This window comes from Pholcus phalangioides, unplaced genomic scaffold, assembly GCF_987345545.1.
Source record: "Pholcus phalangioides strain wild (caught in Gottingen) unplaced genomic scaffold, Ppha-v1.0 ptg000042l_1, whole genome shotgun sequence".
Classification (NCBI taxonomy): Eukaryota; Metazoa; Arthropoda; class Arachnida; order Araneae; family Pholcidae; genus Pholcus; species Pholcus phalangioides.
In genome coordinates, this window is record NW_028301628.1 from 30,497,289 (window position 1) to 30,516,274 (window position 18,986).

Genomic DNA, 18,986 nt, shown 5'->3' on the forward strand with positions numbered 1-18,986 from the left:
AATAAAAGACAAGTTTTGACCATGAGTAACAGCGGAAGGGCTTCGCACGTTCAAATCAGCAATAGATTGTTTTCATGGCATAGATCCCTCTATGGTACGCTCTTCACATGTAGAAAAATTGGTAGAGGAAGCCTTGTCAACATATTCCAACGTACTTGATGACATGAAGAAGAAACGGCAAACAGAAATGACACAAAGTTCTTTCAGAAAAAATCACTACACCCACTTTTAAATTCCCTTATACCTCTGCGTTACAATGCTCTTCTCATGCTGTTCAATAAACAAGATATACAAAAAAACCTTAGTTTCAGTTATTCGCGGATTTCCGTATTCGCGGTCACCCTTGGAACGTAACCCCCGCGAATACGGGGGGCCGACTGTACTTAGGATTTCGGAAATCTTCATGTATTATGTCACAAAAAAAAAAAAAAAAAAAAAATTATTTCTTTTAATTTTTTAAGAAAAGATTTCTGTTCATGGTCATGAAAAACAAATTCCAGGTTAAGACTCAAGATAAAATTTCTGGACATTTCTAAGTGCAGTATTCGCAGAGATATTCTAATTCAAAAAAAAGAGTTGGGAAAAAACGGTTTACCCGCATTTTAGAGCTGTTTTTTCCACAAACTTTCCTCCGTTTTTCGAATTCGAATATCTCAGTGAATATTACACTTGGAAAGTGGGATTTTTTTTTTGGTAGGCATGAGGAGAGACAGTGCAACAGCTTTCTAATTGGGTTCTTGAGCACAAGGTGACTGTATAAAAAGTTAATTTTTTTAATTTTATTTACTATACAATCCCTTGCAACATGAATGACATATCTGAGTACTAAACGTTATTTGGATATATTTTTAAAAAAAATTGGAAGTACCCGTCTAGGATAAACGGTTAACCAGTGAAATACCATACTCCCTGTTACCTATGAGTGTGCACCCTGTGTATAAGTTATAAACATACATTATCATTAATTTTTCATTAAATAATAGAAGAAATAATAAATATTGCTAATATATTAATATAATTTAAACATCAAGTATTCAGTATATTCTTACATAAACGGCAAAAAAATATATATTTTGCTAGAGAACTGGATACTTCCAATTCGTTACAAAACCACACAGTTTTTGTTTGATCAATTCAATTCAATTTCAATTTTATTAATATGTTAGATGAATGATAACACTACGTTAATGATAATTGAAATTAACATCAATTGAGTAACATATTTGACAGAAGTTTTAAAAATTTGAACATTGGACACACATTTAGAGCACGTTCTTAATTGTAATTAATATAAATTTCAAATTAACTAACCGTTTTTGACTGATATAAATTAACTGACTTAATTTAATTAAAATAATTTGTAATTGGAATTTCGGAAAAGCTCATGTATCATGGGATGAAAAATGTTTTTAAACTTGAAAAAAAATTAAAACATTTTAATTAAATGTTTAACTACTTTCCACTAACTAAACTATTTCTTTTAAATTTGTAAAATAAATGTTTTTTCATGGTCATGAAAAAGAAATTCCTGACCAATAATCAGGGCAATTTGTCTGGAAACTTCATTCTTAAAAAGCCATAAAAGAATCGAATTTGTTTGTAAATAAATTAAAAAAAATTAATTTTTTCATTAAATAAAATTTAAGAAAAACTAAATAAAATCAATATATAGATATAATATAAATAAATATCAAGTATGTATTCAGTGTATTCTTACACAAACGACAACAAAAGAAATTCTTTTGCTAGAAAATTGGGTACTTGTGAAGATAACAAGCATCACAATGTAAAGAAACCGTTTTCCCAATTTTCATATAGAATCCCGTCATACAAAATGCATAACAAATACTGGAAAGAAAAAAAACAAATTATCGGTCCTCACGACCTCTTTTCCCTAAAACAAAAAATATTTGCACTTTTTTTTTTGGCGGAAATTCAAGTTTTAGGACCGAAGAAATCGAACGCATTGTTTTCAGAGCGGCATCAAAAGAAAGAAGTTTAATTCGTTTTCTTTCTCCTAAGATAAGAAAGAAGAAGCTCTCTGAATATAAATTGCCTTATAAATTTATAAGCAGGAAATGTCATTGAAAATAATCTCCAGAAAACTGGAAAGTGATGAGGAAAGAGCAAACACAGACAAGCAGCTGCTGATAAACTTTAACGCTTTCTGTGAATAGCGTTTCTACGTATCCAATAATCTTTACATACGATTTAGTAAGATGTTTGCCCACCTTCATAAAAGAAAATACAATGTTGTCATTTATTAAACTCTTAACGACAGCGAATATACGTCTCTAATGTGACGTGTTCGGAAAATAAACGAGAATATTATTGGGATGGACCCTAAAAACCAACAGAATATGCTCCATAAAAATTCATTTATGCCCTAAAAAAATTAAAATATGCCTTTAGGCTGACCATATATTTCCTTGAAGAACACCACGATAAAAACATGCTTCAATGTATCACAGTGTTTTGTGCGATTCCTCAGTTTCACATCTATTTGGGATGATGCCAGACGGCCCACAATCGGCCATCTGGGCTGGGCATGGGGGTAAAGTCTGATGCTGTTCTGGTCTGGTACAGATTCTTGTTTAAAGTATTTGTGTTTAAATGCCATTGATGAATTTTCTTGATTAATATCAATAAGTTTACAGTAATATGAAAATGAACTGCTCATTTCTGACCTCTTTTGATTCGTCACCAAATTCCGCAAGTTTTTATGCAGTATAGACACCTCTTATTAGAATCAATCACTATACTGACGTTCACATAAGGTTTTCATTGTGATGTTGGCCGCTGTGGTGGTTGAGTGGTTATAGTGACGGACTCGCGATGCGAGGATCCGGGTTCGAACCCCACAGTGGTGGTCGGCTGAAGTTGGTTTTCTGTGGTTCCCAACTTCAAGGCGCAAATGCGAGCCGATCTCCCCGTTAAAAAGTCTCGCCACAGAGAGCAACAGTCCTACAACGAAAAATCATTCAATCATAACACTTCACTCATAGTTTGAAAAACTGGTGGCAGATGGCAGCACTACACATAACAAGCATTACAGAGAAACAAAAAAAAAATTCACGTCAGGTTTCACTACACGTACACGCACATTCAAGCATGTAGCGATTCGTTGGGGTTCCGCGGGGGTTTGTGGGCGGGGTGCATGTGTGGTGTAGCAGTAGTAGGTAGGGTAAAAAAGGGGCTCGGGGATCCATGATGTTCTTAAGTCAGCCACCTCGTTGGGCAATTTGCCTGTTGTGGTGTTGTATTTGTATGTTGACGTTGGTGGAAAAGTACTATTAGCGATATTGTTTCCCCACAGCCATGAATCGCCGGCTGAAGCTTTTCCTGCGTTTCGGACCCAGAAATGGAAGTTGTTTTCCATGGAATTTTGTGATTTCCTTTTGTGTGGCGTCCTGTATCGAACCCTTCTTTGAACATAACTTTTTCGTAAACCGTATTCACAAATATACCAATTTCTTCAAATTTTTTTTGAATTTTCAAATTATTTACGAATTTATGGGACACTCTGTATAAAAAGATTCCAATAGTGGTTTGAAATCATTTCATCGAATACTACAAATTGAAATAAATTTTTAAATTTCACCGAATTCCTTATTTTTTTTTAGAACTGAAGATTCTTGATTTATTTTTTTTTTGGAAACGCTTGTTTTTTTACGTTGGATTTCATGGTATTAATATATCATGATTTATTTGAACTGAACATTTTACTCACCAGTGGTTTTTTACTTGAGTTCATTGATTATAATTCCATTTTTTCGTTTAAGTACGTTTAATTTGCAATTCTTGTTTTTTACACCTTTTATTGTGATTTCTTGATTGTTTAGCAGTTTTTTTGTGATTTCGTGATTTTATTATTACTAACCATGGATTAAAATTTCTTGGTCTTTATAGCCAACATTTTTTTTAATATTTCAGTTTTTTATTCTTTTTTCATTTTAATTAAATACATTTTTGTGTAATACACAGAAAATGTAGCCTCATGGCAAATTTATTTACACTTTCTAAGGATAGATATTGAAAATATCGATGTTATTATTAGCAATACTCGAAAAAACAAACACTGGTGAGTAATTTAAAAATATGTTGAACGTGATTTTGAGTGAAATATAAAAATATCGTCATAGAAGAGTATTACATGTCATTTTGAAAGCCCGAAATATATTATATATTACATATTATATTATATATTGGCGGCCTACATGTCGAAAATTCGGGCTTTTGCCGATCCCTATACATATCGATCCCCTATGATTCGAGGTAATTGTCACGTTGGTGTATTTTTTGTGACAATTATGGTCATTTATAATTAGCCATAGCTAATTATAGCTAATTGCCACCCTAATGATCAAAAGAATGTGAATATGGATATCTTATGCCTCTCATGAGGTAACATTGATAATAAGGTACATTGCATCTGTCCGGGGTCGTGAGCGGTTCTATCTATCTATCTATCAATATCTTAGTGATACATATATAGGTCGACATATAGGGGCGAGCCCAGCGAAAGTCCGAAATACGGACATTGGCCGGGTCAACCGGGGCGACCAGTTCATGAAGTGACAAACTTCTGGCTTTGGCAGTAACATAATATATATACGTATAAGAATATTATATCGTAGAAGAGGATATCGCGTTATATTTTCTCGCAATAAATTTAAAGTTCTTGATTTTCTTGCAATAAATTTCAGTTTTCATATAATTTAAATTTTTTTTTGAATTTTCATACAATATAATCTTTTAAAATTTCTTGAATTTAACAGTTTATTTGACTATTATTATTGTTGTTATCATTATTGACGATCTAGCAATATATCATGAAGAACAACTGTATAATTTTATTGTCAGAGGGTACATTTATTATTATAAAACTATGCGGTTTTTTGTGAATTCAAGCCTATCGATTTTCCATTCCACCTACAGCTGGTAGCTCCAGTACACGGTGATTGACGGCATCTTTTCTTCGCGATTAAACGCCAGTTTTAGAGCTCCAGAATTTCAATAATATCTTCAACCGTAAACTTCGTTGAAAAAAAAATGCTGAATAACCGAAGTTATATATATAATAAGTTTGGTGCATAAAACCTTTCAGCCTCTAACGATTTTTAATGCTCTCTCATTTAGAAATTCACGCTTATATGAATCCAATTCTCCTAGAGACATTCAAAAACCAGTGTTCGGCCAGAGAGGTTTCTGGGATCTCTTTCCCAAACAAACAAATACCGCCCATACGTTTGCCATCAAACCGAAAAATTCCATTGGCATCGCTCTCTCTCTCTCTCTCTCTCTTTACTTCAAAGTGTGTTGTAATTCGTGGTTTACAGTGATGAAAGAAGTATTCGAATTCGAACATTAATCTTTAGACCCCCTCTGCTCCCCTCTTTTTGCCTTGCAGGAAAGTTTGAAATTCAGTAGAAAACGGTTGAAGAGTGGAGAAGATGTACGATTCGGGAACAAGTCCAGATCGTTCTCATTATCCCTCGTATTTAGGAGGCGGAGAGGGAACATCTCTGAGGGAAAAGCAATAACTCATCGGTTGAATTTTCGGGAGAATTTCAAGCTTTAGTAAAGTTCGAAAGGATGGTTCGGATCGTTCCTGGAATAAGCATTATTCTTTCTAACAGCAATAAATATTTCTCCATTTTTCAAAGAACTAATCGTGCTTAATATCGCATGAGCAATGAGAGAACATTCTGCCAAGCTGTGCATTCGCTCTTGATGAATGTTCGACTTTGAATTTTGGCAAGAGTTAGTTAAGGATGAAAAGAAATTACAGTTTGATTTGTGATGGCGGTGCGTTAGAGAGACCTACCCTGCATGTGGAAAATTTAATGAGTTCACTCATATGTAAAAGATTTGCAAAGAGTATTAAACTTTTGAATATAAGGAATGGAAGTTTGTTGTGTATGTCTATTCGTTACCGTCTTGCATCATAGTACAGTGATACCTCGGTTAAGGAAGGTGATTCGTTCCAGAATCATGTTCGTTAGCCAAAATCACCGTTCCCCGAAACGTGGTTTTACACAGTATTATATGGAAACTCGTTCGATTTGTTCCACGTTCTGCCCTAACTTAAAATTAGGGCTGGGAACAGATTAAAATTTTTAACTAGTTAATCAAAATTTTTCATCGATTAATAGAATTTTAATCCAATATTTTTCGTAACTATGTATTAATTTATTTAACACTCGTATGTTGAACATATATTTTGTTAAAATCTAGAATTTCTTCATTTGGATCTATTGGTTTTTCTTTTTAATCGGTTATTTTAGGTTAGTCACTAATTTCGAAACTACTTTTGTTACGAAACTACATACTGTTACTTGTTTTCCTTCAAATTCTTCTCAAATGGTGTTTGTAAGGAGAGGAACTGAACTTTCAAGTATATGAACAACTACTTTTCACATAGTGAAAGGCAATTAATATTTCCGTTTTACCTTCTAAAAAAAGCTCCCTTCAAACTCAATTTAAAACTGAAATGATCACAATTTTTCGTTGAATTTCCCAATGCCGGAAATATTTGATCAAAATATTGATTCAAATGTTTTATATATGATCACTTATCGAAAATGTTATATATTGGTACAACAATTTAAGACATTTAATCGTTTTCGCTAAATAAATCAAGCCAAATTACTTACTTTTTACTCAAACTTTAATTGAATTGATCGAGTAGATTAACTGAACTGAACTTTTCAACTGCGAATAACAATTGATCGATTAACCGACCCAATTAATCGGACCCCAGCCCTACTTAAATTATGTTTTCTAAAACACCTGTTATATAGCGAAACCCTATAAACAAAACAAAAGCCGATTGAAGGCTAAAATGAACTGCTTTGAGAACAGGAAGAGGAGAGAGATACTGAAGATCTTTTTATTTTACACTAATGAACACAACCAACACCAGCTTTAGTCTATCAAAGCTGGTGTCAGGCCCGTGATTTAAGGGAGGCCGTTGCCCCCCCCCCCGGCTTTTGAAAATACACTAATACACAATGTATATATATATACATACATTGAGTACATGTGCTTTGCTCCCCCCCCCCCCCCGGAAAAAGTAGAAATGACGGTCCTGGCTGGTGTTGACACAACCCAGTCGAGTTCATAGGTGTCCTCCAACCATTTGTGGTTTGGCCAGCTCATTTCTGTCTGATATATGCAGATGAAAATAATACGTTTCCAGATAGTGATTCTGATGATAAATTGCTTAAATGACCCGTGGCACGATTCAGAGTATTTAAGTGGCCCGTGGGGCACATTTTTAGATCACTGAAGCAGACCCGTGGCACCTTCAAAGGTCACTTAAGTAACCCGCGAAACAGCTCCAGAACGCAAACTCTCGGTGGCACATATAGAGATTCCTTGAGTGACGTGGCACAATCTTAGAGCCCTTAAGCAACCCCCCCCCCTCCCGCGTTAAATGCGTTTCTAAATAACTCAAGTTGCCCGCGGAACATTTAAAGACGTGATCCGTGGCATAATTACGGATCATTTAAGTGATGCGTTGTACATTTCCCGAGCACTTAAGCAGCCCGGACGCATTTCCTGAGCACTTGAAGGACCCGTGAAACATTTAGAGATCGATCATACTGTGTAAGGGATTTATTATTAGGGAGAATGTTAGCTCAGGTGCCCACAAACAGCGAAAGATTTTTCTCGTTTTTGGCGCATCGAGTAAGATGCCATTAAGAATATTTCATATTTTCATAAAGGGTGGTTGATGACGTAAGCATCATCCAAACCCCACTTCCCATCAAAAATCAGCAATTCGGAAACCCCTCCCCATCGATGGTGACGTAATACTTGAACGACCCCTTGTGGATTAGGAACGCAAGTTGTTACAACCGTCTTTCGCATATTTCCACCGAAGTCGCTCGCACTAGCGCTATCTATCGGCCGTTTTTTGAGCGATTTTTTCCTCTCACAATTAATTCCCGTGACCTAACGATGCCAACAATGCAAACCGTTTTTTATTTCGGTTATTTTTCCAGATTTTATGAATTTTTAAAGTTTCTACGGACTTTTTGCCTACCCTATAGTGTTATGTGTAATGATATCAGGCTCTCCGAGACCGTTCATCCCTTTGGGAAAGAGCGCAAACTATTCCAAGATGGTTTCTCTGGGCGATTAGCGGTGATATCTGTCTGTCTGTTATGTCTAATATATTATGTATTTTTGCGGCACTTTGTTCACAACAAATCTCCCAAGGCTCTAAGGCATAGCTGCCAACTTTTGAAAATGAAAATTCGGGAGATTTTCGCGCAAACCCGTATTTTATGCTAAAACCACTCCCTAATAAATACAATAGGGATTTTTTCCAAATAAAATAGGGATTTTCCATACATAAAAGTTAAAGCGTAGGGAATAAAATCCCTACTGAAGTCAAATTAAAATAGGGATTTTACACACATGGAAGTTAAACCCTTGGGAACAAAATTCCTACGCAAAAAACAAGTGAAATTGGAGGCCAAAACTTCAATGATGTAAATATAAATATTGTGTTCAATCGAAAACGCTGTGAACACAATCAGAATCTGCGCGAATGACCACAAAATCATCGGAAGATGAAGGAAAACACCGTCAATTTTTGAAGAACACTGACTTTTTGTGACACTTGCTCGATGCTTTTTTTTAAATTTCACATGAGTGATGATGGCAGTCTTTCCATGCCCGATGTTTATGTCCGTAACACAACTTGTACAAAAAGGAAAAGTAGGCCCTCTTCTGGAACGTTTGATGAAAAGAAATTCATCGGAATAAGTATCTTTAAAATTGATTAAATATGTTTTTGCTTATCATTATTCATGCTTTGTTATATCGCACGTACGTAACTTCAACAAAAGAAATTTTGACCATATACGCGTCACTATAATCTTCAATTATTATCCAGGACTATTGGCTGCTAAGCCATTTCCCTGCACGATAAGACAAACAACTTTCTTGTTACCATCAGAGGGTTTGTAAAACTTCCTTAAAAAGGGAATTTCCCCATTTACGACGTGTGACGTCATTTCGAAAGGGGAAAAAAAAGAGGCTTCATGCCCCACAACAAATTCCTTAGGGATTGTTTTCATAAGCGGGGATTTTTTTTAATGAAGTAGAGAATTTTTAGGGACAATTAGGGATTTTTGTGATTTTCGTAAAAGTTCGGGAGATTTAAGAACTTTTCGGGAGGTCGAGCGATGAAGCTAAAATTCGGGAGATTCCCGAAAAATTCGGGAGACTTGGCAGCTATGCTCTAAGGGGTTAGCCGTCGGATAAGGGGAGGGACCCTGCGCACCTTTTCTTTGAATGTAACTCAAGAAATATCACATGTACAACTGTAACTCTTGAATCGCACATGCACCTCATAAACATTCCTCTACATAACTTCTAGCGAACTGACACATGCCAAACAGCAGGGCCGTAACTAGGCAGGTGCAACAGATGAAACCAGCATAGGGCCCACTTGGAAGGGGGCCCAGAATGGGCCTAAATTCAAATTCTTGCACAGGAATAGCTAGCTACGGCCCTGCTAAACAGTATTGCATCCGTTTCCTCTCACGTACGAAAGAGAGCAGTTATAGTCTATATACCAATAGTATGACTGAGGTAGTATGTGACATGCGTTGAAAACACTGTCACGTTTGCCATCCGAATTGGAAATGACAGTTGCAAATGCGAGAATATTTGTGATTGCACTTTTGTGTTTGCCAGTTTTCTGCGGAGAAAATTGTTTAAAAAGCAAGCTGTGGCTCACATTCACTTCCTAAAAGAAAATTTCAGGTGACAAACAACTGTATGACTATAAGATAATAATCACACGACTCTACTGACCACCGGTAGATGAAACTCCCACATTATACCTTCGTCAAGTCACCTTTATACACAGAAAAGAAAAAAAAAACCACCATGGTACAACATGGGCACGTGTTCCGCCATCCGAACTGATAGGGAAAACATATTTCCATACTAGAGTTCTATAATCTAGAGCAGCGGTTCCCAAATATGGTTGGCTGGACGGAAAAGGGGTCCATGACCAGGGGGGGGGGGCGTTGCCCAGTCATAAAATCTGCTTGAGAATCGCGGGCGATAGAAGTGAAACTTCTAAGGTGTTTAAGTGTGATTTGACTAGTGACTAGGTTGACCTCGCATCTATCGCTTTACTGGTTACAAAATATCGAACCACGGGTACACACACACTGACCAAATTTTTCTTCCAAAGTGTGTGCATCGCCCATTCCACGAACCCAACAGCGGCATGCGGGGGTAGATAAAGGTACTTATCCGATGCAAACCGAAAAATGGTTCGAGCAACTGTTTTTATGGATAAAAGAAGCTCACATATATTATATTAAAAGAAATATATTATATAAAAAAATTGTTTAAAAATAAAGTATCAATCAAATTAAAATGCAGAATCCACACTATAACGTTGATAGACAATATTTGTAACATTTTTATGATTTTTAATACAAAATTTTATTTCAGATGGAATCTGTAGATAAGAATATGAAACATTGTTTCAACTCTTTTGGTTCTTTTGCAGTTCAATAGATGGCACTGCTATCGCATCATATTGCATTACTTCACCAATCACCAACTCTGGCCATATCGCTATATTACAATTTGCTGACATTAATGAGAGGGGTTGGAAATGAAGGCGTTGTCTATTGGTGGTCGCCTCATGCTCGTTAGGGGAAAATATCTTATTTATCACTATCCTCCCTCGAGTTCGAACCCAGGAGCGTGACAGCACAAATATTACTCGCACTGGATAAAACGGCATCCATTGTTCGAAAACATTCTTGCTTCAGATTGTTGCAGTTTCGGTTTCCATAAATGGAGGTCCATGACAGAGGGTGTAAAGCTCCTAGGAGATCCGTAAAAAAAACTGGGGTTCGACACAAAATTTCCGGGGGCACGACTAAGCGTATTTGGGAACAGTTTATCCATAGTTATCTTCTATGATGAGAAATAATTTCGACCCGATTCAATGGGTAGTAAATTGCCCTATGGCAATATGACTGGGGTTGGTGTCCGGTGAAAAAGCCTCCGACAAATGACTGAAAGTGTGACTAACATCCAAAGCATTTTACAGCTTGTTTGCAATTAATTACAAATTTAAAATAACAATATTTTTCCAGCGTTTTATCTGAAAGTTTTAAGTAAATTGTCTGAGTGGTTGCGGGATATAACGATCCGTGACACAGACACTACTTACGTAAAGTCAGCAATTAGTCTAATTGGTTTGTCAGCACTTCAAGAGATTATGTAACCTTAGACGTTGAGGATATAGTGTCTATCTCTTGGCGTCTATATTGCGCTGTCTAGGAATCACTGATTAGATGAGAGTTTTCAAAGAGATCATTAGATTGCACGATGCAGTTTTGTGGTCTCGTCGACTTCTAGGGGTAAATAACTCCCCGAAGGAATGCCTAATGACTATTTTCGAGAGGAAGGACTGTTTTCTGTAGGAACAAAACTTTTGAATAAATTGTGGAAAGAAAACATTCGTTAGTTATGTGCGTATGTAGATTTCTCTCTGTTCTCTCTCCATTTTCGCCCCCAAGCTACCGTATTCATGAGGAAAAATGACGGCTGATGGTGAAATGGAGTATGAAATGCCAAATGATGCTTCTAGAAATTCCCGAAACTTCACTCACGAGCTTATTGAGGAAAGCAGAGAAAAAAAAAATAAAATTTCTTCGAGGGTCCATAATTCACTTTTCAGTATTTCTTATGGATTATTCAAAGGAATGGATGTAAAATTAGGTTGAAAATTTTATTTATACGAAGAATATTTTTCCAGATTAAAACATTCATTAGCCTAGTTTCGTATTAGATTACTAAAAATTAATTATTGATGCAACAACAAGTTTGAAATAAATGTGGAAATTTAGATACAGAGAAAGATACAAACTACAAACATGAGTTATACTTAAAAAATAAAATTTGTTTCCTTTTTTTTTTGTCGATGTTCTTAATTTTCACTAAACTTGTGCTTTAAACATGAAAACAGGTTGAAAAATATACTAGGTTTAAATACAGCGTGGGCCATACATTCGTAATGGTTTAAAAATTCTTGAAAATTGAAGAAATTGGTGTATCTGAATGCGTCTTGCGAAAAAGTTGTTCCCAGAAAGATTTTTTATTTTGGTGCAAAAAGAAAAAATTATAAAGTTATTTAAAATTTTTGTCGGTAGAGGGCCAGGGAAACCGGTGCAGCAGAGTGATTGGATCTGAACCTTTCTTCACTTTCTTTGCGTCCGAAACGTTCGCAAAGCTTCAGCTGGCGATTAGTTGGCTGAGGTAAAACAACTTCGCCAATAGCGCTTTATCAACCGATGTCAACACCGAAATGAAAACCTTATATGAACGCCAGCACACGGTAATTCAAAAATGAGTACACCATGTATTTTATAGGACCATGATTTTTGAATATTTCCAGTGATTTCAGGTAGTGTCGTCTATCGTCAAAAGTTTGACCTTAACTTTTTGTTTGTACCACAAAAAATATATATCCCCGTTTGTGAGAATAAATTTTTCGCAAACTGTTCAAATATAGGAATTCCTTTCAATTTTTATGAATTTCTGAACTATTTACAAATACATGGGAGACCCTGCATATATACCTCGGTGAAGTGTATATTCTGTGTAAGATACAAAAAGACGGGTAACAGGTTAAATGTACAAGAATGACGTCACTCCCCGCTACCATACGTTACTGATCGGTCCTCTCCCCGTTACTTTTCCTAATTTATATCAATGACCTTCCTCAATCCCTCAACTGCACCACTAGACTTTTTGCTGATGACTGTGTAATTTACCGTATCATTCTCCATCAATCTGATCAAGAACTTCTCCAACATAACCTGGCTTCCATCGCCGACTGGTGTTCCGTATGGCAAATGCCAATGAATATCTCAAAAACGGTTCACATGAAAGTTACCCGTAAACTTCTTCCTCTTGAATACTCCTACTCCATCAATCATTTACCGTTATCCCAAGTTTCACATATCAAATACCTTGGTGTCATTATTTCAGCCGACCTACGTTGGAACAAACACATCGACTACATTTACCAGAAGTGTCTTAACAAACTTTTCTTCCTCCGCCGCAATCTTAAACACTCTACTCGGGATATCAGACTTCTCTGTTACCAAACTTATATATCCCCCGTCCTCTCCTACGCCGCTGAAATCTGGGACCCTTACACCTCCAGTAATATAGACAAACTTGAATCTATTCAAAATAAATCCGCCCGATTTGTTCACGACTGCTGGTCATCTTTCATTTCTGTGTCCGAACTTAAAAATGAACTTCATCTCCTCCCTCTCTCTACTCTTCGTTTCATCTCTCGATTAACATTGCTTTATAAAATTTTCCATGGTCAGTTCAACATGGATACTTCTGGTATCTTAGCCAAACCATCCTACATCTCTAGAAGACTCGACCATTCCCTTAAAATAAAACCTATTTTTGCTTCCACTGACTGCTTTAAATACAGCTTCTTTCCTCATACCATTGGTGAATGGAACAAACTCCCAAGCTCTATTGTTGAATCTCCCTCTATCACTAGTTTTTTATCCAACATCAAACAATATCTTTGTCATTCTCAATCGCATCCTCTTGTATAAGCCCAAGGGCCAACAATATTGTATAAATAAATAAATAAATACGAAAGTTTTTAACAACTGGCTGTTGCGAAGATATATTTTGGAAAGAGAGAAAATTCAACTGCCCCTACGGGGAATCGAACCCACGTCCTTTCATTTTCTGTGTGAAATCTTCGCAACAGCCAGTTGTTAAAACATTCGTATGATAGCGGAGAGTGACGTCATCCTTGTATAAGTCGCCATCTGGTGGCAGCGTCAGCAGTTGTGAGCTTGCCTGAGTCTGGTCCGGCCGTCCATGTACGGTCCCTTTCAGCTCCAAGGAAAGACTGAGAGATTCGGTGCCTCTGTAGTCTAGGGCGTTCACTTTGGTGGCTCACGTGGGTTCGATTCCCCGCAGGGGCAGTTGAATTTTCTCTCTTTCCAAAATATATCTTCGCAGCAGCCAGTTGTTAAAAGCCTTCGTAGGTTAAATGTATACATCAAAAATAGAAATGCTGTCCATAATTCATCACATCAAAATATGAAGGGAGATGATAGCACCAGAAGAACAAATAACACATGCATAACTCGCTCAACATGAATGCATTTATGACCACATACACTTAGAACATACGAGCTGAGGAATGTTTACCAGGTACATGCCCGGTTGAGTAGTTGTCTTTTATTTACTTTCCTCTGTTAGAGCTGTCTGGAAGCATAACATCGGAAAGTTCTGAAATTTTGGGACCGAATGAATAAAAGAGTGGAAAGAAATCAAAAGCATAAAAGTAGTTTTGACATTCACACTTAGGAGGGTTTCTTATGCAATAAAAGTATGATGGCGTAGAGTTCATAAGAACGAGCTTTGCTAGGGAACCTCTTTTACAAAGATTTTGCTTACGTACCATTAAATGCTTAGGAGAAACTTCGGTTTTGTCTCATCCTTAAGACATTCTCAAAGTTTTATAGCTTAATGATAAATAACTATGGCTGTAGACAGCTCAGTGCAGGGAAACGTAGATCATTATTTACAGGTGGCATTAAACAAATATGAGTGTGCGAATAGCGTATAATCTAGCGTATAATCGTAACTAATTTAAAGTCACGAAATATTTGCATATTTTGAACGGGCATGGTATGAAGAAACTGTTTATTTTGAGAAACATTCTAAGTCTAGAAGTCATTTGGATATTAGTTATCGCATTTTACTGAAATCTCAACTAATTACCATAATTTTATTACATAATTATATAATGGTTTTGCTTTAGATATAATTCAAAGATGTGTCTAAATATCTTGAGATAACATGCGCAAACGAAGAGGAGCTTTGATATCCAAAATGTAAGTAGCACGTGTGTGTGTGTGTGTGTGTACTATGCTGAATCACATATAACTATATCATATCGTTTTAAATAAAAAATATCAACCAAATCTTTATAATATGAATTCTAACCACGATGCGTAATCGCCATCTTTGTGTGTTAATTTTTTTTTCTATCTATTTCCAATATATATGTAAGTTTCTTCATTACACTACATTCAATAATAACTTTAAAGTGATTGTCAAATTTATATATTTTGATTATCCGAAAAACAAAAATAACAATTAAAACTTTAGAACAATTTTGCTACAGAATTACTTAAGAATACATTCATGTGAGCCTGAATTTATGTGAAGCGAAATGTCTCTTTCGATAAGAACGTGAATTGTGTAATTTTTAGAATAATACAGGCTGACCCTGAACTGTTTCATCAGTTATATGGATATTTTTGCGATCGTTGACTTTCGAACTACAAATTCATGACATGCGGTTGATGCCATATGTTTTAAGGATTATACGAATAAAATAATTTTAAAAAAATTCACACAGTTCTGTTGTTCTGAAGCTTTCAAATACTGAATTGTAGAGCTTGCTCCGACAAGGAATTTGCAAAAAAAAATTCCATACTTTCAAAAGCAATATTTACTTTGAATTTTTAGCATTCATCACGAATTTAAAGAAAAAAAAAACGTAAATTAAATTCAACGTGTAAAAGTTCTGTAATAAATGCCATTTTAATTGTGACTAATAAAATAAGTTTAATAATGAAGCTGTGGTGGTAAAATTGTTTCACAACAAATTAAACCATCTTTTCTTATGAGTTTCTCATAAGACAGTAGTTTCAAGTTGGAACCACCAACATTTCCAATATTTGATTATATCTGCCAAAGATACATTTACGACGCGTTTTGCGTTGTTTTTTATATTTTATTTCTTGGATTTATCTGAAAAGATTGAATTATTACTTTTCTGTAATTTATAACCGTTTTTCCCAATGAAATATAATCAGAATCAGTATCAATCACATACAGCGATGAGAATTGTCAATCTCTCTTATAAATACTTAATAAAATAATCTAAATACAGTACCCAATAGTCGAGGTCATCCCATTTGTACAGTTTCTAATAATAGAGATTTTCAAGCCGAAACAAACATTCCAACACAGCGATAAGTTGTCCAAACATAATAATTTTACATATTTTAATATCTTGATAAATATAGCATTCAAAAGTATGATTTTTTTTCCCCGTGGATAACTTGTGTGCACACGAGGACAGAAAAAAGTTATTTTTAAAATTTGTTTTTATGTATACATACGACCCATTGAAAAAGTTGTGTAATTTTACGAAACCGTATGCCATTTAAAAACTTTTTGTAGTTGGAAGTGTGTGTTTCTAAAGTTAAAATTTACAGAGGTATCCGCTGGTCGAACGATTTGCGACAACCTGTACATACAAACTTGTACAGAGTAAATAAATAAAATTTGGTAATGAAAATTATATATATATATATATTTTTTTTAAAACATTCGCTACTAAATCATCTGGTATCTTATTAATGAATTCTGTAGAATAAAAATGTATATACTTATGGGGGGGAGGGTATGAAATATTTATCACACAGTGTTTGTGATCGATTTAGACTGCAGGGTTTCTTCTTAAACCTCCAAGTGGTCTTGATAGATATCTCGAGTTTCTCAAAAGTTTCTTGTTTTAGCATTGACTAGCCCAGATATTTTGTTAGTTCATTTTTTTTCTCAATGGAACATTTTTTCTCATTCCCTCTTAGTTTTCACCTCCTGGAAATCCGTAGAAAGTCTACTTGATTAGAAGAGTTATGTCATTTTTACCTTCGAATACGTAACTTTGTATACGTGCAAAGGGTTCTCCAAAAGTTCATTACTGCAGATAGTTCAAAGATAAAAATTCAGAATTACCTTCGCGCACATAAGGTGAGATTTTCGGATTTGAATTTTAAATTTGCTGGTAGATATGCCAATTAACTACTACAATTGTTTGTTTGTTATAGAGCATGTGTGGTTGTGATTTCACTAGTTTGTTAAAATGTTTTGTTTGCATTGTTTTTTTTACCCTGAGTTTTCACACAATCCGCATTTTTTCCTACCACAGTTTGAATCACAAAAAAAGTTATATATTTTAGGAAAGTATTATATTACTACAAAACATTTATTTTATGTGCGGTTTATTGGAGGCTTCGCACGTCTTTGAAAAGGCCACGTATAAATAGCACAATTCAAAATGGAATTTATTAAATGTCTTTTCTGGCTTTCAGTACGTGGCATTAACTGTGCAAAAAAAATTATCAGCTCGAAAAAATTGGAGCATTTAAGGGTTAATGGACAACGGCTCCACAGCCCACAACTATCTCCTATAATCCCGCCGTCACTGACCGTGAAATCTTCCAATTTCCCAAAAGAGAATTAAGAATTAATGACATTTATTTTACTATTATCGCATTTAAATTCACAGCAATCTTATTAAACGCTTTTGATTCCATCTAAATCTCGAAAAAAAAATTCAAACTTTGAAATAAGTGCTGGAGGAAAACTTTAAAATATTTAAACTACCCATTAATTATACAATATATTGAAAAAGGTAAAGCTGTTTTTGTAATATCGATGTTAAATGAAAGTACTCTATCATCGATTATATATCTATAATATATATAATCGATTAACTAATTAGTTAAGCAGAGTAACTGATAAGCCAGGCAATACATCTCGATATAATTATGTTCCGGATTAGATTTTACACATGGAGTGTAATCGTATCGAAGAGGATTTATAAAAAACTCGAATATGATTAATTAATTGGATTTCAATTGAGAGGAATTTAACATCGTGGGCCACACTGTATTTTCTTACTGGACCTGTGTGGCCACCGGTGGGTCACTTATTGGGGATCATTGCGTTGCTTCTAAAAGTCTCTGTCTATATCTGAGACTTTAAATATTCTATATTTACGGCTACACGAGTAGTGCATCCATGTACTAGCAGTGTGGTTTGTTGGTCAGATTATGCAGCTAAGAATCAACAAAGCACAAATTCAGATATAGTAGATGTGCAGACGCAATAATTGAAAGAAAAAAAATTGCATCCTTCTGAGTGACACAGTAGATTTGTTATCATCGCGAAACGTGTTAATCTCTACCTTATATTACTATATAGAGAGATAGAATTTCTAATAATTAATTAAACATATTATATGCATCGAAATTATATACTTATGCATCACATAGGAATGAGCTTACCTTTATCTTTGGTAATAAGCAGCAAGAATACGAAAGGCAGAATCCCCATGGATGCAATCATCAAGACGCTTATCAAACGCAGTCTTCTATTCGGTCTTGACCTCCGGTATAACACTGCAAGTTTGTCTTTCGGACGTAAGGCACACATGATTACAGCCGAGCAGTGACCACCAAATCGAACGAGAGAGTGTATATAAATAACAGTCTTTTGTTTTCAAATTCTTATAAACAATGAATGGTTACGACGCATCGTAACGTTTACAAGGAATGTCAGACTCATAAATTGTTTCACAAGTGCTATTTCTCAGTCCAAAGTCTAATATTATAATAACGAAAAAGTCACGATCACATATTTTGCCTTGGAGGGTCTTTCTCCTATAAATATTTCATCGTATGTCTTCGAATTTGAATATAAAGATGAGAAAAAAAAAATACGTATTAAATATCAATTTTTATCTCTGATTGTCTTTAATTTCAATTCAACCCTTTCCGATTCGATATCAGTCTAAGATTTGACTGCTTTTGGGACACATAACGTTTGTCCGGCATCTCTCTGTGTTCCGCTGGTAAAGGAGGAGGATTTCAGCTCTTGCTCCGAAGCCAGTCTCTTGGACAACTGAAAGTCTGGAGGATGGTGATTCTTGAGATCGTTACCTTGGCGGCGCTGGCGGTGGTGATGGTGCATCCAATGTCTGTAAGGGTGCGTGGAATCAGTGGGAAACCTTTTTTTTTTTGCAACAGACCACACGTTCCAGTTCGAAGCGAGACGCTCACACGTAAGGGAATTTATAAATCATT

The 18,986-nt window shown here is 35.4% G+C and overlaps 1 protein-coding gene across 2 annotated transcripts in view; it reads right to left on the reverse strand.

Moving 5' to 3' along the window:
* Positions 1-18,786, reverse strand: part of LOC149064791 (alpha-1,3-mannosyl-glycoprotein 4-beta-N-acetylglucosaminyltransferase B-like) — a 77,238-nt gene extending 58,452 nt beyond the window's left edge. For both annotated transcript variants that reach the window (XM_089254756.1, XM_089254755.1), the window contains exon 1: positions 18,189-18,786. In XM_089254756.1, coding sequence (XP_089110882.1) covers positions 18,189-18,336 — 148 coding nt within the window. In that variant the 5' untranslated portion in view covers positions 18,337-18,786. The remainder of the gene's footprint in view (positions 1-18,188) is intronic.
* Positions 18,787-18,986: the final 200 nt, after the last annotated feature.